General features: G+C 30.2%; 1 protein-coding gene across 3 annotated transcripts in view; it reads left to right on the top strand.

The window, feature by feature from the left end:
* The window catches only part of LOC143057320 (chloride channel protein 2-like), a 71992-nt gene that overhangs the window by 44885 nt on the left and 9531 nt on the right, over positions 1 to 17576 (top strand). For 2 of the 3 annotated variants that reach the window (XM_076230615.1, XM_076230616.1), the window contains exons 9-18: positions 818 to 943; positions 1885 to 1969; positions 2501 to 2602; positions 4443 to 4527; positions 5029 to 5181; positions 5996 to 6065; positions 6520 to 6728; positions 9037 to 9152; positions 12486 to 12619; positions 13139 to 13434. In XM_076230615.1, the coding sequence (XP_076086730.1) occupies positions 818 to 943; positions 1885 to 1969; positions 2501 to 2602; positions 4443 to 4527; positions 5029 to 5181; positions 5996 to 6065; positions 6520 to 6728; positions 9037 to 9152; positions 12486 to 12619; positions 13139 to 13434 (1376 nt within the window). Of the gene's footprint in view, positions 1 to 817; positions 944 to 1884; positions 1970 to 2500; positions 2603 to 4442; positions 4528 to 5028; positions 5182 to 5995; positions 6066 to 6519; positions 6729 to 9036; positions 9153 to 10179; positions 10216 to 12485; positions 12620 to 13138; positions 13435 to 17576 lie in introns of all 3 variants that reach the window. The other variant, XM_076230614.1, reaches the window with a different exon arrangement.

The following is a 17576-nucleotide window of genomic DNA, read 5'->3' as shown; positions in this document are numbered from 1 at the left end:
TCTGCTCTATTTAACTTTGTCCTGTTCAGTTTTAAGTTGCAAGATTTATGCCAACATGCCTTGTGGTCAATGAAAGACTGTGCTATTCCAGATCCCTCATCTAAGTTTTCAACGCACACATTTTTTTTTGTATGGCTCCATATCCAAAAATGTTTATAAGCATCATAACTAACACTGTGCAAAATTTCATGCTTTTACCATTAAGTGATCAATTGTCCCAAAATATTGGACTTAGCTGCTGGACTATTACACTTCCATTACATCAAGAATAATTTTATCTTGTGTGATAGATTTTGGTAATAGTACTCAGACATCATTAAAAACTTTTTCTGCAAGGTAGAAAAATGTAAGTGTGAGTGTAAATTCCAAACATTGTATAAAATCAAAAACACTATGTGTTAATGTGATGCAAATTGCTATGATAATTTTTTCTAGTAAAGGCACAGAAATGTCTGAATTAACATAATAAATTAAAGCTTGAAGATGCTTTAAAGTCATATACAGTATGAGCCTCAATTTTACTGAAAGAAGTGTTAAACACCAATAATTTAATATACTATAAGCCAGCAAAGTGCAACATATAAGTTAAAATGTCAATTACAGATTTAAGATAGATATGTTGGTTATTCAGCATGATTAATACTGCATTTTGTAGAATTACTATAGAAATTGTGGACATATGCCTAATAAACATAATGCTTTGTTCACCCTCTAACTTGAAAGCAACACATCTTGCATGTAAAAATCCTATACAACTGATTTATGGGTAAATCATGCATAGTGTTCCATGTTAAATGTGAAATATTTGACTTTTTAGGAGTATTATTTAGTATTGAGGTCACAGCGACCTACTTTGCAGTGAGGAATTATTGGAGAGGATTTTTCGCAGCAGTATGCGGGGCCATTACATTCAGATTGCTGGCAATCTGGTTCCAACATGAAGGTATGTCTATATTTAAGATTGTCTCCATAGCTAGGAGGTATTATGGTATATTTTTGTACAACTGTCCATTTAACCGCACTTTGGTCAAATGCTAGAGTAAATCTCCTTTTTGCTGTTGAAATATTTTTGGTTTGTTGTTCCAGAGTAATGAGATTTAAATCGTCAGATTTTATCCAATTTTTCATATGTCATGAGATCTTAATTGTCAGATTTAATCCAATTTTTCGTATGTCATGAGACCTAAATTGTCAGATTTAATCAAATTTTTCATATGTCGTGAGATCTAAATTGTCAGATTTAATCAAATTTTTCTTATGTTACTATGTCAACTATGCTTGGGTTGATTAACTTGAATCTTTACACAGTAGTAATCCTTTCATTGTTGGAATAAAATTTGATTTGTTATTCAAGAATTTGCAATTTAATTATTTGATTTTAGGCTATTTTTTCACATGTCACATAATAACTGTATTATTCTAGGATCAATTTACTTACTATTTCATATTGTTTTGGGATTGTTGAAAGTAATCTCACTTTTCATTTTTTTATTTTTTTTCAATTATTTATTCCAAAGGATTTAAAGCAATAGATTTATAAAGGGAATTAAAATTTTCCTATCACCTTGTCCATTAGTTTGTCCAACTTATATTTCTATTTTTGGATCAGTCAAACATTTTCTTCATGTTTTCAGATAGTTTGATTTTATCATTTGAAAGAAAAAAATATTGTCATCTTATTAGCGGAATAGCTAAAGAACTGAATGACCATATTCAACACTGCCTTAACACAGATGAGTTGTAACTTGTGAATACTTTTCAGATCTGTCAGACACCAAATTTATGAATTCTGATGCTAGGAATTATTTAATAATGGAGTATTCATTACAGCACGAAAAGGTTTCCAACTTCTTGTTGTTATTTGACTGTATTTTTTACTTGCAGAAACTATCACAGCCTTATTTAAAACAAATTTAAGAACAGAGTACCCATTTGATGCCTTAGAACTGCTGGCCTACAGTTTTATAGGGTAAGATACATTTAATGTTTATTGATAACTATTGCAGTTTGAGGCTTGCAAGACTCATATAAAAATAAGAAGATGTGGTATGATTGCCAATGAGACAACTCTCCACCGTAGACTAAATGACGTAGATGGTTAGCAATTAAATATGACTGTAAGGCCTTCAAAAATGAGCAAAACCTGTACTGCATATCATGCTATAAAAGGCCCTGAAATGACAAATGAAAAACAATTTAAAAAACAAAACAAAAAAAACTAACAGTCTTATTTGTGTAAAGACAATAAACGATAAATGGCACCAAATGACAACCACTGAATTACAGGCTCCTGTCATTAGACAGGCCAAGATAGTTTATCTTCAAAATGTTTCAAGGATTTATTGAGGAATTTATAGGCAATGTTTAGTTTATATTGCAAATTTCACACTTTCTAAATTTATCTATTATACTTTGAATAATTACAAAATTATTATTCAGATAAAATCTTTATTAATTTTATTAAGGTTTTAAAATATTTTAATTATTTTATATATTGCAGAGTGATATGTGGGTTTGCTGGTGCCTTATTTATATTGTTACATAGAAAAATTATTTTGTTTACAAGAAAAAGAAGAAGACTTACAAACTTTTTACAGAAAAAGTAAGTGCAATTTATTCTAGCAGTCAATGTATGCACAAAAAATGTTTAAAAAAAGAAAGAAGAAAAAAATAGACGAATGAAAAGAAAATTACAGATGAAACTTGTTGCGTCAAACTCAGTTGTGTCAAAACTCTGATGAGTTGAAGTTATTTCTAGGTCCTGGTTAATTTCCTGTTTGATCAATGCATAATAACCTCTGATGGTACTAACTAGTTTAATTTAAATACTCGGCTAAGTCATATATTTTATAGCGTTTTGACCCCAATTTCACGGTCTACTAAACAAAAAAAATGATAGCACAAGTGGGGCATCTGTGTTCTATGGACTGATTCTTGTTTGTGAACAGTTTATACCTAAGAGATGCATGTGATAAACATGTGTCTCTACCTATGTTATTATTTTTCCAAACACACTTCATCACAGTTACGAGACATATAGCACTGTTCCATTGCACTGGTATGTTGTAAATTTAGACCTTATGACCATTAATGGATCTGGTTTATGATTTAAAAAAATCCTACTCTTATAGAAATATCAATTTTTTTTCATTTTTGGTGTTATTGTTATCTTCTTTACTACCTTTTGTTTATAATGTTTTTAAATTAAGTCCCAATTTGTTGCTTCTGTGCAGGTTAAGAATTTTTTTTTAAAACTTAAATTTGCTTTGATGTGACAGACAATGTTAAATATGTGTCAATGGTGAGTTATGCAAGCTTCCTTTCTTTTAACGTTTTAAAATTTTCTTGAAAACACGTACATGGTATGGATGTTTTCCATTTATTTTATATTCAGAGTTTAAAATAATGTATGAATAAGGAGAAAATTATATTGTGCTTTAAGCTTGGCCTTTGTAAAACATAGATTTTACTGTTTTTAATTGAGTTTATATAGCTTTGTGTAACTGGTGTATGTTAGAATCAAGTTATACAAAGGTCAAGCTTAAAATACAATACATTTATCTTCTTCCTTATGCAGCATATTAAAATAAATTCCATTTAATAAATATTTTGGCTTAAAATGACAAAAATGAAAAAAGTCTGCAACCCTGTTGGAACGTCTTGATCATCTTAAGAGGGCAGCATTTATCAGGATTTTTTTTTTTTTTAAATTTGGGACCTCAGGATTTCACGCTTTTAAACCCGGATTTCAGGATCAGGACCCCTTCGACACCCGCCCCCACTAAACAATGTGACGTCATATGTATACTCACGATGTCAAACATAAACACTAGATGTATTTATACCTTTCGTACACTTCACGTTGGTTTCAATGTTGACAAAAAGAAGATTTTCAGGCTCAATATGTTACTTTCTTGTTTATTTAGTGAGAAAAATCCTTAAGAGAAAAAACATTGGTATTCAAAATGGTGGCTTAATCCTTAAAAATATTTGTCAACGTTCAATAAATTTTTTTTGTTACAAACTAATTGCATTAGAATTTATTATTGCACATCATCAAAAGTTAACTGAAATGTAAGAATAATTGATTGTTTGTTAGGTATCTTCTTTTTCTTTTTTTATGTAGTGGCTCAAATAGATTCTGATTAAAATATATCATAAGAACAAAAGAAAGTTTATTAAAATTTCATCAAAGATCTTTTCACCGCTCACAAAAAAACATTTGTTTCTTAAAGTAACAGTAATTGTATGTACCTGATTTCATTGGTTGAATTAATTTGAAGAATATAATTGACATGATTAGTGATTTTAAGACTGATAATATGCAGACTTGTTTTTCACTGTAGTTTTTAGAGATTTATGTGGGTGATTTTCTTGCTCATTAGAACATGCTTATGATGGTAAAAATTGTGTGTTTATGTTATCAATATTTTTATTTTCAGTCGTTTCATTTACCCAGGAATGGTTGCCTTTGTTATATCATCTCTTACATTCCCTCCAGGTTTTGGCCAGTTCTTCGCTGGTATGGTAAGTTTTCTTGATTCTTGATTGGTTGTCACATGAAAATCTTTAAAAAAAAATCAGTATGTCAGAACAAACAATTAAAACATAATTCAAAATTGGAAAGCCCCCAAAAACAACATTAAAGTCTTTAAAACTCCACGAAAACAATTATGAAGTCTTAAACTTCTGAAAAAATATATTTGTGAAGTTTTTTTTATAGAAAAGAAAAAAGTAAAATTTAGAAGAAAAAAAATAAAATTAAGAAAATCAACCTTGTTTAGATAGGCATAAAAATACATTAACAAGCTGGTACACTTAGGTGCTATGGCTCGAAACAGACATATTGCAGTAAAATGAAATGGCAATGTTCATCTGTCATGCAATAGTGACAAGATATTTACATCTTTACTTTTTATTGTAGCATTATGTTGTAACAAGGTATGCTTTTGAATTAAGACTTATTGTATTATGTAAAAAAACCTATCTTTTTGAATATTGTACATGCTTTTTGTTTTATAATTTCAGTTGACCAATAAGCAGGCCATCAACGAATTATTTAGTAACATAACATGGACAATAGGTCAAGCAGATGACCTTGAGGATGAGAAGATCTTAAGTCATTGGATACATCCTGACACTAATGTCTATGTTACTCTTGTATTGTTTATAATCATGCATGTAAGTATACAGAATTATTCTGATTCTCTGGTTGCCAACACACACAAAGGCATCCTACTGAGACATGTGTAACTAGCTTTTTCTGTTGATAATTGTGTGAAAGTGTAAAACTGTTTGCTTATAATACTGTAAATTCAGAAATTATTGCTTGCATTTATTATTATGATTTTTGAAGAATAGATGAAATTGTCAGATTAATTAATGCAATTTTGGAAAGGCTGTGTACAGAAATACATATCAGATATCATAATGTGCATTCTTATTATTTGATACACATCCAGTCACTTTATTCACATTAATAAAAACCTCACAATTATTCCTGAATTTACAGTATATGCATTGCATCATGAAATGATTAAAGTAATTTTATTTAAGTGATAAATGAAAGCTTAACATTTTTTATTGATCATGTTGATACTTTATTATTATAATATTTAAATACAAAATGTTATGCCAAGTAAGGTTTTCATCCCAAGCGTATTCCTTCAATGAGAACAAATTTAAAATATTTTTTTTATAAGGAAAAGATAAGCTTCAAAAGATAGGAAGCACCTTAGATTATGAAACTTCATGAAGGTAAACAGTATAATTTGCGTGGATTCCAGAGTTCTTGTTACAGAACTATAGCATTGCATTATAAAAGTAGACTTTGCATGAAAATAAGTAGCTGTATGATATGTTTGTTGTAGCTACAAACAGTTGATGATTTTTTTACAGCTTCTTTCTTTATCTGTTTCAATAAATTTGCAGTGTGTTTGCTGACTTGTTGTAATGTTATTTGTGTCACTGTGACCTATATTTATTTTACTTTCAGTTTTTGTTTGGTGCTATATGTAATACTCTGCCTATTCCTGCTGGTGTGTTTGTACCTGTGTTTATGGTTGGTAGGTAACTTCCTGAAACAAACTAATAACTTACTTTGAAAGATGTAAACATTGTTTTATCTAAAAGAGATTTTTTTTCTTGACGAATTGCAGAGTCAAGAATTGTATGTGCTTTTGTTGTAAGCAGCAGTGTCAATAATTTGTTTAATAATGCGATAAGATCACTGTGAAGGAAACCAGTTATGTTAAGTCAGTGCTATTTGGTATGCAGTTATTTTTGTACTTGTATTAGCATAGCTCATTTTCATTGAGATTATTAAACAGTGCCTCCTCAGTCATGGTCTATTGACTTTGAAATATTTGCATAGTTTACATTTTGAAAACTTTAATTATGACAGAAATGAACATTCTGCAGTCAATTGGAGTAAAAAGTAAAAATAAAGCAAGCAAAAATAGAAAGAAAAGATAAGCAATATATATTTCACTGTTATGATTTGAATTGTATATTTTACAGGAGCAGGTTTTGGTAGATTGATTGGAGAAGCCATGGCAGCCTGGTTCCCTCTAGGTTTAGCTGCTGCTGGACTGGTACATAAAATAGTACCAGGAGGTTATGCTATAACAGGAGCAGCTTCTTTAGCAGGTAGTGTGACGAGAACCATATCTACATCTGTGATAGTATTTGAACTGACAGGTCAAATCAGTCATGTTCTTCCTGTTGTTGTAAGTATTATTTAACACCCCCCGGTTTTTCACATTAGATAAAACCCTATATAATTGAGATAGAATATAAAAGTTACAGGTCAAATCAGTCATATTTTTTGGAAGTATTATTATACTCTGTTCTAAAGAAAGGGGTATAGTGGAAAATCTTATTATGTTTTTAAGTCCAATAAAATTTTCATTGAGTTTTTCGCAGGAACTGCAAATCTGAACTTCCTGAAATAGGGTGGCAACTTCATTTGAGCATGCTATACCTTGCAATGCATTTTTATACGACCGCAAAAATTTTAATTTTTTGGTCGTATATTGCTATCACGTTGGCGTCGTCGTCGTCCGAATACTTTTAGTTTTCGCACTCTAACTTTAGTAAAAGTGAATAGAAATCAATGAAATTTTAACACAAGGTTTATGACCACAAAAGGAAGGTTGGGATTGATTTTGGGAGTTTTGGTCCCAACATTTTAGGAATTAGGGGCCAAAAAGGGCCCAAATAAGCATTTTCTTGGTTTTCGCACTATAACTTTAGTTTAAGTGAATAGAAATCTATGAAATTTTGACACAAGGTTTATGACCACAAAAGGACGGTTGGGATTGATTTTGGGAGTTTTGGTTCCAACAGTTTAGGAATTAAGGGCCAAAAAAGGGCCCAAATAAGCATTATTCTTGGTTTTCGCACAATAACTTTAGTATAAGTAAATAGAAATCAATGAAATTTAAACACAAGGTTTATGACCACAAAAGGAAGGTTGGGATTGATTTTTGGAGTTGAGGTCACAACAGTTTAGGAATTAGGGGCCAAAAAGGGGCCCAAATAAGCATTATTTTTGGTTTTTGCACCATAACTTTAGTATAAGTAAATAGAAATCTATGAAATTTAAACACAAGGTTTATGACCATAAAAGGAATGTTGGATTTGATTTTGGGAGTTTTGGTCCCAACAGTTTAGGAATAAGGGGCCCAAAGGGTCCAAAATTGAACTTTGTTTGATTTCATCAAAAATTGAATAATTGGGGTTCTTTGATATGCCGAATCTAACTATGTATGTAGATTCTTAATTTTTGGTCCCGTTTTCAAATTGGTCTACATTAAGGTCCAAAGGGTCCAAAATTAAACTTAGTTTGATTTTAACAAAAATTGAATCCTTGGGGTTCTTTGATATGCTGAATTTAAAAATGTACTTAGATTTTTAATTATTGGCCTAGTTTTCAAGTTGGTCCAAATGGGGGTCCAAAATTAAACTTTGTTCGATTTCATCAAAAATTGAATAAATGGGTTCTTTGATATGCCAAATCTAACTGTGTATGTAGATTCTTAAATTTTGGTCCAGTTTTCAAATTGGTCTACATTAAGGTCCAAAGGGTCCAAAATTAAACTAAGTTTGATTTTAACAAAAATTAAGTTCTTGGGCTTATTTGATATGCTTTATCTAAACATGTACTTTGATTTTTGATTATGGGCCCAGTTTTCAAGTTGGTCCAAATCAGGATTCCATATCAAGTATTGTGCAATAGCAAGAAATTTTCAATTGCACAGTATTGCACAATAGCAAGAAATATCTAATTGCACAATATTGTGCAATAGCAATTAATTTTCAATTGGAGTTATCTTTCTTTGTATAGAATAGTAGTTGATAATATATGTTGGAAATTTGCCAGACATGACTATGATGTCATTTTCTATTTTTATTTGCCAATAACTTTATGTAAATAACTTCATTGGAAATTTGCCAATATAAAATGTTGCTGATGAAACTTTTTTTCCTTATCTTATCTAAAATGTTTTTAGATAATGTATGTTGGACATTTGCCAGACATGACTATGATGTCATTTTCTATTTTTATTTGCCAATAACTTTATGTAAATAACTTCATTGGAAATTTGCCAAATAAGTTTGAAGAAGAAATCTTTAATTGATTTGTAAAATCTTGACATTTGTTTTGTGTAAAAAAACCCATATAATGTCAAAAATTTGATCACAATCCAAATTCAGAGCTGTATCACGCTTAAATGTTTTGTCCATACCTGCCCCAACTGTTCAGGGATCGACCTCTGCGGTCATATAAAGCTGCGCCCTGCGGAGCACCTGGTTATATTCATCACGCATTAACTTCCTGTTTGCAAAATGCTTTTATATTCTAACACATAATGGCCATATAAAGTAAATGTTGTTTTAATTAAATTAGAAATTGAAAATTAAAACCAACATATTTTCTGTTTTCAAGTGCCTTTCTTTTATTTAGATTTCAGTTGGTGTAATCAGCTGTCTGTATTAAAACATAATGTTGTGATTATCTATTTTCTGTTTTAGGTTTCTGTATTAATAGCCAATGCTGTGTCAAACAAGTTACAGCCATCATTTTTTGACAGTATTATACGTCTGAAGAAGTTACCATATCTCCCTGATATTGTATCAGCTAAAGGGAAGTAAGTACACTAAAATATTTGAATCTTCTGATAGAATGCCTAAAATACAGCATCTCTGCTCTTTTCCTTGTTAGGAACACTTCTTTTGAAAACATTTACATTCTTATCAGATCAAAAATGTAACAAAAAAGTGGGTTTATTTTAAGCTTATTTGAGTTCAATTTAAAAAAGTAATACTTGTGAATTTTAAAAATTGTTTTATTTAATAGTTATTCACTGTCATATATTTCAATAATCATACACAAGTACCTAGGTATAGCTCTGCAGGAACTTCTTTTATGGAGACAGATTTTAAAATAGTGCCTCTCTCTAAATCTGGTCTCTTGTCAAGCCTTTTATAGCATACTCCCCTGTTTTAGTGTCAACAAAGGTCTTCCTCTTCTTCTCTGAGTCCACACATTGTTAGTTTCTACTAATTCATGTTTTATTGATATGTTTTTGGAATGAAATGCATGACTTATTTGCCTGTGGTGGAATGAACCAGCTTTATGTAGAAATTTTAATTTATTTTACATTTTTTTTTAATTATTTGTTTGTTTTATCAAGGTTGATCAGGGTCTTGATAAAAATTGCTGGAATTATTTTAATAATTTACCAAAATGTATTTTATCATGATTATTTTTTTTTAAATCTTGATAAAAGTATGGGTCACAGATTTTTATTTCTAGCTACAGGTTGTTCAAAATTGTCAGATTTTTTAAGATTTTACACTGAAAAACAATTTTGTGTGATAACAAAAAAAAGTAAATGAAACTACACATTCCTTTATAAAAGTAAGATATACAGAATGATCTTCCCTTGTATGACAAAGTTAAAATCATACAAAAAAGGTTCTGTAATAAAAAAAAAAAGTTTTATTATTAGATAGAACACATAAATCTTTTCATTTTGATGGAAAGTTTTACATTCTCCCCTCAAAACTTGTATATTTTATAAACCGACCAGTTGCAAGATGAATTGTTCGCACATTATTTAATTGACTAGCAGACATTATATTAGTGTAATAAGACATTATTTAAATGCATAGATTTTGTACAAGAACAAGAGGTCTCCAGGAGAAAAGGTATAGCTGATATGTTTAAATAACTGCCCAAGAGTTCAGTGAAATTTCATAAAGTAAAAGTGCTCACATATAAAAATCTATTAATATATGTGGGGCTCTAATTTATGAACATGCTATTGAACTACTATTAATAATGCTGTTTGTATTACTTCATTGATTTGACCTGATTGGGCATGGCGTAGAATATAATATTTTAAATATACTGAGTAATAAAAAGGCTTTGTAGGCCAAATTTAAATGTGAGCCGAGTATTAACAAACCATTTAGTAAACTAAACATTACATCCTTTGAAATACTATTTTGTTTGAACACTTGTGAATAATGAATCATAGAAAACTCATCTTTTAAGAATAAAAGGTCCATATCTATGTGAATGTGTGAGGTCATGTCAGATCAGGAAAAATTTATTGAATAATATTGATTGCAGTGTGACTTCGGCATTTGTTCAAACATTTATGGTCCACTAACTTGCTTTTCATTGCTGTGTGTGTATTTTGATATCCATTTAGATACTTTTCATTAACATATTCACAGGTAGAAAGAAATCTTGCAGAGTGAAAACACTATAATTTTGATTGCTTTGTTAACAACACTTGCCTTTTGTATTTTTTAATACCAGAGTTGGAGCCAACTTTAGGTTATGAGATTTTTGGCATTGTTGAAGGTTAATTGCTTACTATCACTTCATTTCAACTTTTATGGATAGTTGTCTCCCTTTGGCAATCATACCACATCTACTTATTATTTTATGATAAAAAAATACACACTGCTAATTCTAACGCAATTACATTAATATTGATTCCTATTAATTGATTGATTTAATGATATATTTATATTGTTTGTTTTGTTAACTAATATTCTTTTTTTCTTGACTTGATGGAGTACAGATGTAAAACTATGGATAAAAAGTAAAATCACAAAAATACTGAACTCCGAGGAAATTCAATTGGAAAGTCCCTAATCACATGGCACAAGTACAAAAGTACACATTCTTAAAATCAAATTATTTAGCATTTCTTAATATTAAGCATCACTTCATCAAAACTGTATAATTAGATTGGTGATGCTAAGTTAGGCATGGTACTTATCTCTTTTTGTACAAAGACGTGGATGCTTACAATCACTTTGACTTGAACATGCATTTTATTCTGCATCTCATCTTGTTTCTCATTAGTGATGCATTCTGCCTTGGCTTATTCATATATTTAAACAAATATTGAGATATGGCCTTTAGATATTAACAAATCACATGGACTCATATGTACATGAAAGTAGTTGTTTAAATATCCAAAATCCTCCTTTTTTAAGATGTATTACTTATGTGCTATAACTATGAAATACATGAATTATAAGAAAGAATGAATTGATTATTTTTATAAGGAAGTGAAGTTGAAATTGTAAGGTATATTAAACTTGCAGTGTTTTTGTTTTGGATAACATCAGGTAATAACAGCTTGTAGTTTGAATTGTTATAATTTTAGTAAACTTCCTAGTGCAATTTTGTTGGTTTGTATTGTTTTCACACAATGATTTAGCAGATCTTAATTGAATTGATTGCTGGAGATGCTTTATAGGGTTCAGATTGAACAAAGTGCCATTGAATCCTTCTAGATCCTGCCTTTGGAACAAAATATTGTCTGTGACTCATCTGCCAGTCAGTCTCTCCATAAGTCATTCAAATCATCAGTCATCTTAGTTTCCATATGGTAAATCAACCACTTTGTATCAAATTTAAACCTTTCAATTTACATGCCACAGTGCAAATTTTAAGAAATTGTTACACCCTTAGTATATTCTGATTCATTTATTATGATTCTGATTTTACCATTTTGAGAAATGTAGCCATGCTGCCATGTAGAAATTTTCAAAAACAATACGTGTTCATTGGTATCTGTCCTGTATGCATTGGCATTAAATTAAGTACTGCAGATTCATTATTATTTGTTGGATACCAGTTTTTACTGAATAAGTTGAAACTACAAATTTAGATGTTCAACAAATTACAAATTTTCTATAGGAATATTTGCAGACTTTGGCAAAATGACAAAATCATATACGTACGAAGATGCAGATTTTCCTCAATACACAAAAATTGATAACAACAAAACATCAATGAGTCCACAGTACTAAATGTATCGACATTTAGAAAATAAAGTGTATGGTTTTTATTCATAGGAAGTTGTCTTGTATCTACAGATACAGACACTTCCAGAGAAAGAGAATGAAAACATAAATGTCTAAATAATAATTTTCTACATTTTTTCTTTCAGTGCCTGGAACATATTTATTGAAGATATCATGGTTAAAGATTGTCAATTTATAACTCTAATATCAACATACAAAGATTTACAAGACCTTCTATCAAACACAGCACATAAAACTTATCCCTTTGTTGATGCCCCAGGTAGGTAGTATCAACAAAGATTTACAAGACCTTCTGTCAAACACAGCACATAAAACTTATCCCTTTGTTGATGCCCCAGGTAGGTAGTGTCAACAAAGATTTACACGTAGTACTCCTTCTTATTATTTCGTTGATTCATGCATATTGTGATTTCTATTCTCAAACTTATTTTAGTGTATTGAATATGAAAAGATGAAGAGACAAAAGCTGTAAAAACAAATATATCTGATTTAATAAAATAAAACAACCACACATATTTTTGGTGAACATGTTGATTAAAGAATATTTGTCTCATTGGGGAAAATGTTGAGTAAGGAAAATAGAAAGATGGCTGAATTAAGAAGCTTAGGCAGATAGGATACAAAGAAAGTCATTATAAGTCCAGCTTAAAAGACTCAACAGTGACACTCCAATCAAAAAAGTTAAAAGGCAGGATAAAGGTTGAAGTTGTAGTCCCAAAATCAAGTATAAAGTCCAGCACAAATAATAATTTAAATGTGGATACTCTTTCTTTTGTAGATTCCATGATATTATTAGGATCTGTACAACGATATGAACTTGAAAGAATAATTTACGTACAATTAAGTTACGATCAGAAAATAGTGCCCCAGGGTTCTATTGATGATCTGTCAGATGACGAACTATCAGAGACTTCAGGACCAAATTCCAGATCAGCTTCACGTCCGACCACACCTCCGCCATTTATTGATTCTCAGTTTAGGGCGTTGACACCAAAGTCACGATTCCATGTGTCAAAAGTTGACGACATTCCATTACATCCAGTACATGGTCGTAAACTGTCCTTATCAAGTTCAGTATGTATATTTTATTTATTGGTACAACTATGAATTTTATTAAAGACAGAAATTTAAAAGACAGGAATAACACGTTCAAATTACAGCTGTTAGTGTCTTATTTATATTAATTCCAGATAATTTTTAGAAATTAGTCAATTTATGCAAAAAGTAAAATAGATTTTGAAATCATAAAAAAAAATCTGTCTTAGAATTTTCATTGCAGAGAAGAATAAAGAATAAACATTGAAAAGTTGTTTTTTTTAATAAATATTGACGATATGTTTTACATGTATTTAAATTTTATACAGGACAATCACCTAAACATTCCTAAAATCGTTATCCAGGTAACTTGTTCATTGCACAGCTTCGTTAACATTTTTGCATTGTTATTAAATATGGCAATAACATTGGTTGTTTGCCAGACAGTTTATCTTTGCACAAGGTGAATGTCACTTGAATACTTTCATGTATAGTAGAACGGATAGTTCTAATAAAAGAAAGCCAATGTTTTATGATGAAATTCTCTAACTTTCCTAACTATCAGAAATTAGAAAAGTTAATTTTATAATTCATGTTACTGATAACCACTGGAAATCTTATTGGGAAAAAAACCCAAAGTCTATAAATTCATGAACCCTGTATAAGCTGAAAATGTTATGTTTATAAATTTTTATATGGCAGAACAAGAAAAAAAACACATTTGAGATTGTGTTTGTTAAAAAAAAACATATATTGCAATTTCATATCTTCTATCAAATGACTGTGAATGCTGTTTAATATCATATTATGATTGGCCTATGCCTTTTTATGTCAATCATGCTTATTAATCTAATTTACTCGCCTATATATCATTATTTTCTTCTTGAATAAATATGTTTGAATATTGAATGAAGAAAATTAATACTACATTTTAAATTAGGACGAGAATGAGGAGGATTCTGAGGTAAACAGTATTTTATTTCACCTAAAAAAGTGTACTCTATTTTCTTGCAATTTTGTCAAATCTTTTTAGACTGTTCCAGGTACTGATTAGAATCATTGGAAATTAAAATGAAATTTCTATAGCCTATATAACAGGCTTAACAGAGTTGCAAGAAAATAGATATGCTTGTCGTTGTGGTAGACTGTTCAGTTTGCAACCTTTTAATGCATCAAAAATTCTACAAGGTAACACAGGATTAACACAGTTTTGTGGTTTAGGCTCCCTATTTTTTCCTTTTTCTTGTCATTTTTGGTAATTTTTGGAATTATTGGTAAAGGACCTTTTAAAGGTAATCTTTCAGATGGAGAATCAGTTTTGCAACGGCTGATTGATTGATAGGTGTTTAACACCACTGTTGAAACTATTGTGCTATTTTGTGGCTGAAAAACAGATACAGAATAAAAGTCCTGACTGAAATCTTGAAATTTATTCTTTTAATGATAGACTCCCTTTAAAGATTTGTTGCATTTGTGTTTTATGTACTAATAAAAGTTTTTTGTAATATACATTTGCCAATCATTGATGCCTTAGTTTCCTTTTACCTATTGGTACTACTTCTGATGGAAACTAAATTTTATAAAGCTAGAAACAATGGTAAGTTTCTAGTTAACAGAGATGGCTTCCTCTGTTTAATAGTCTACAGGTCTTGGCGGAAGCATTAATTTTGACACCATTTTTGTCGAGCCTGCAACTTTTGTTGCAGAAAGCTTGACATAGGGATAGTGATCCGGCGGCGGCTACGGCGGCGTCGGCGTTAGCTAACTTTTTAAAAGGTTTACATTTTAGAAGGTGAAAGACCTGGATGCATCATACTTTGTATATAGATGCCTCATGTTACGAAGTTTCCGTCAGTCACATGTCCAATGTCCTTGACCTCATTTTCATGGTTCAGTGACCACTTGAAAAAAAAGTTCAGAATTTTTGTAATGTTGAATTCTCTCTTATTATAAATAATAGGATAACTATATTTGGTATGTGCGTACCTTGCAAGGTCCTCATGCCTGTCAGACAGTTTTCACTTGACCTCGACCTCATTTCATGGATCAGTGAACAAGGTTAAGTTTTGGTGGTCAAGTCCATATCTCAGATACTATAAGCAATAGGGCTAGTATATTTGGTGTATGGAAGGACTGGAAGGGGTACATGTCCAACTGGCAGGTGTCATCTGACCTTGACCTCATTTGCATGGTTCAGTGGTTATACTTAAGTTTTTGTGTTTTGGTCTGTTTTTCTCATACTTTATGCAATAGGTCTACTATATTTGTTGTATGGAATGATTGTAAGGTGTACATGTCTAGCTGGCAGATGTCATCTGACCTTGACCTCGTTTTCATGGTTCAGTGGTCAAAGTTAAGTTTTTAAGTTTTGGTCTTTTTATCTAATATTATATGCCAAAGGTCAACTATATTTGGTGTATGGAAATATTTTATGATCTATATGTCAGTCCCGCAGGTTTTATTTGACTATGACCTCAATTGCACGGTTCATTGCACAGTGTTAAGTTTTTGTGTTTCAGTCTATTTTTCTTAAACTATAAGTAATAGGTCTACTATATTTGTTGTATGGAAGCTTTGTTAGTTGTACATTTCTGCCTGGCATGGTTCATCTGACCTTGACCTCATTTTCATGGTTCATTGGTCTTTGTTTAGCTATCTTGGTTAATGTTAAGTTTATGTGACCGTTGTAATAAAGCTTTATACTTAGGACTATCAACATAATATCAATGATTAGTAAAGAAGGCGAGACATTTCAGTGTGTGCACTCTTGTAATATATTTTTGCTTTAATGCAGTCACATATATTATTAATTACAAATTCACAAGATAATATAATTAAATATCCTAACAAATTTTCTAACTAGCTTTCTGTCCATGTTTCTGTATAATGCTGGTAAACGGTTAATAAAAGGAGGGGGATGTTGTTATTTCATGAACAATTGTACATTTTATTTGAGGATTGTATATCTCACTGTAGTCTTATAAAGGCAATGTGTTTTTTTGTATAGAGGTGTCTAACTGTAGTACAAAATAGTACATGTACTAAACAATTCGTGTGAAATAACTTGAAAAAAGATTATGATATTATCTGCATTTAAAATTAATTCAGATACTCTATAACAAATTTGTAAATGTACATACTTAATTAGCTTTGTGGTTATTGTAAACCAACAAATTTTTAGCTTGCTTTTCGTTGGTAGGGGACTTTTTTCTTAACTATTGAGAGTAGAAAAATAACACAATATTTGAATCATCCCAAATGTGCAAAACTTAATCCTTTCTTCCAAAAATACATTAAGAAAAATTAGAAAATCATTAAAAAAAAATGAATAGTAGTTAAGGATGCGGAGAGAAGTTAACACAAAATTGTATTCTTAAAAAAGAGTTAAAATGGTTTACAGTATTTTTTGTGTATAGAATATGCCTACACTTTTAATAAGTGTATTGAAGCGTATAGCGCCCTATACTTTTTGTATTTTAATTTTTGAGGAAATCAAGTCTTTATTGGTAGCACATGAAAATGTACTTTGATTTAAACATATGAAATCCTTCCGGGAATGGTTCTTTCTCTATGGTTTCATTGTAAAATTAAGTGTTTTGTTTTCATGTAGAAGTTGAATTTACCCTGAATGTATTTTAGAGCTGTTTTTACCAACACCTGTAAATTTATATAAATCTTTGCATGTATTATATAAATGATATGTTTTTGTGTCTAATGTATCCCTGCATTTAATAGAACAGCCATTGATTTTAGTATTTTGTGAATTTATAAAATGGAACATATGTTTTGATTGATCAGAATATAGGTAATACAAGTACTAATTATATAAATATCATGTCATTTTTTAGAAGATGCTAGAAATAGATCTTTACATGTTTGAATAATACATGAATTTGATTCCCAAAATAATATGTCATAGCATTACAACAAATTGAGATATCTAGTTGTGTTTTATAACATGTCATGTAAATTCTTAATTTTTCACAACTAAATGCAACAAGATATTTCTGTTTTTGTATATCTAAAAGAAAAAGTCTGCAATTTTACAAATCTAAAACTTTCTTGAAAAATAATCAATTCACAAAAACGTGTATGTTGTCATTTTATGTTAAATCATATGTGTATTTTTAATTTAAAGAATGGTCAAAAGTGGTATTTTCTTCTGTTTTAAGGTGGTACCC

The sequence above is a fragment of the Mytilus galloprovincialis genome, chromosome 13 (genome assembly GCF_965363235.1).
Source record: "Mytilus galloprovincialis chromosome 13, xbMytGall1.hap1.1, whole genome shotgun sequence".
Classification (NCBI taxonomy): Eukaryota; Metazoa; Mollusca; class Bivalvia; order Mytilida; family Mytilidae; genus Mytilus; species Mytilus galloprovincialis.
Note: the sequence above shows the minus strand (reverse complement) of the source record. Positions and strands in the feature narration are given on the sequence as shown.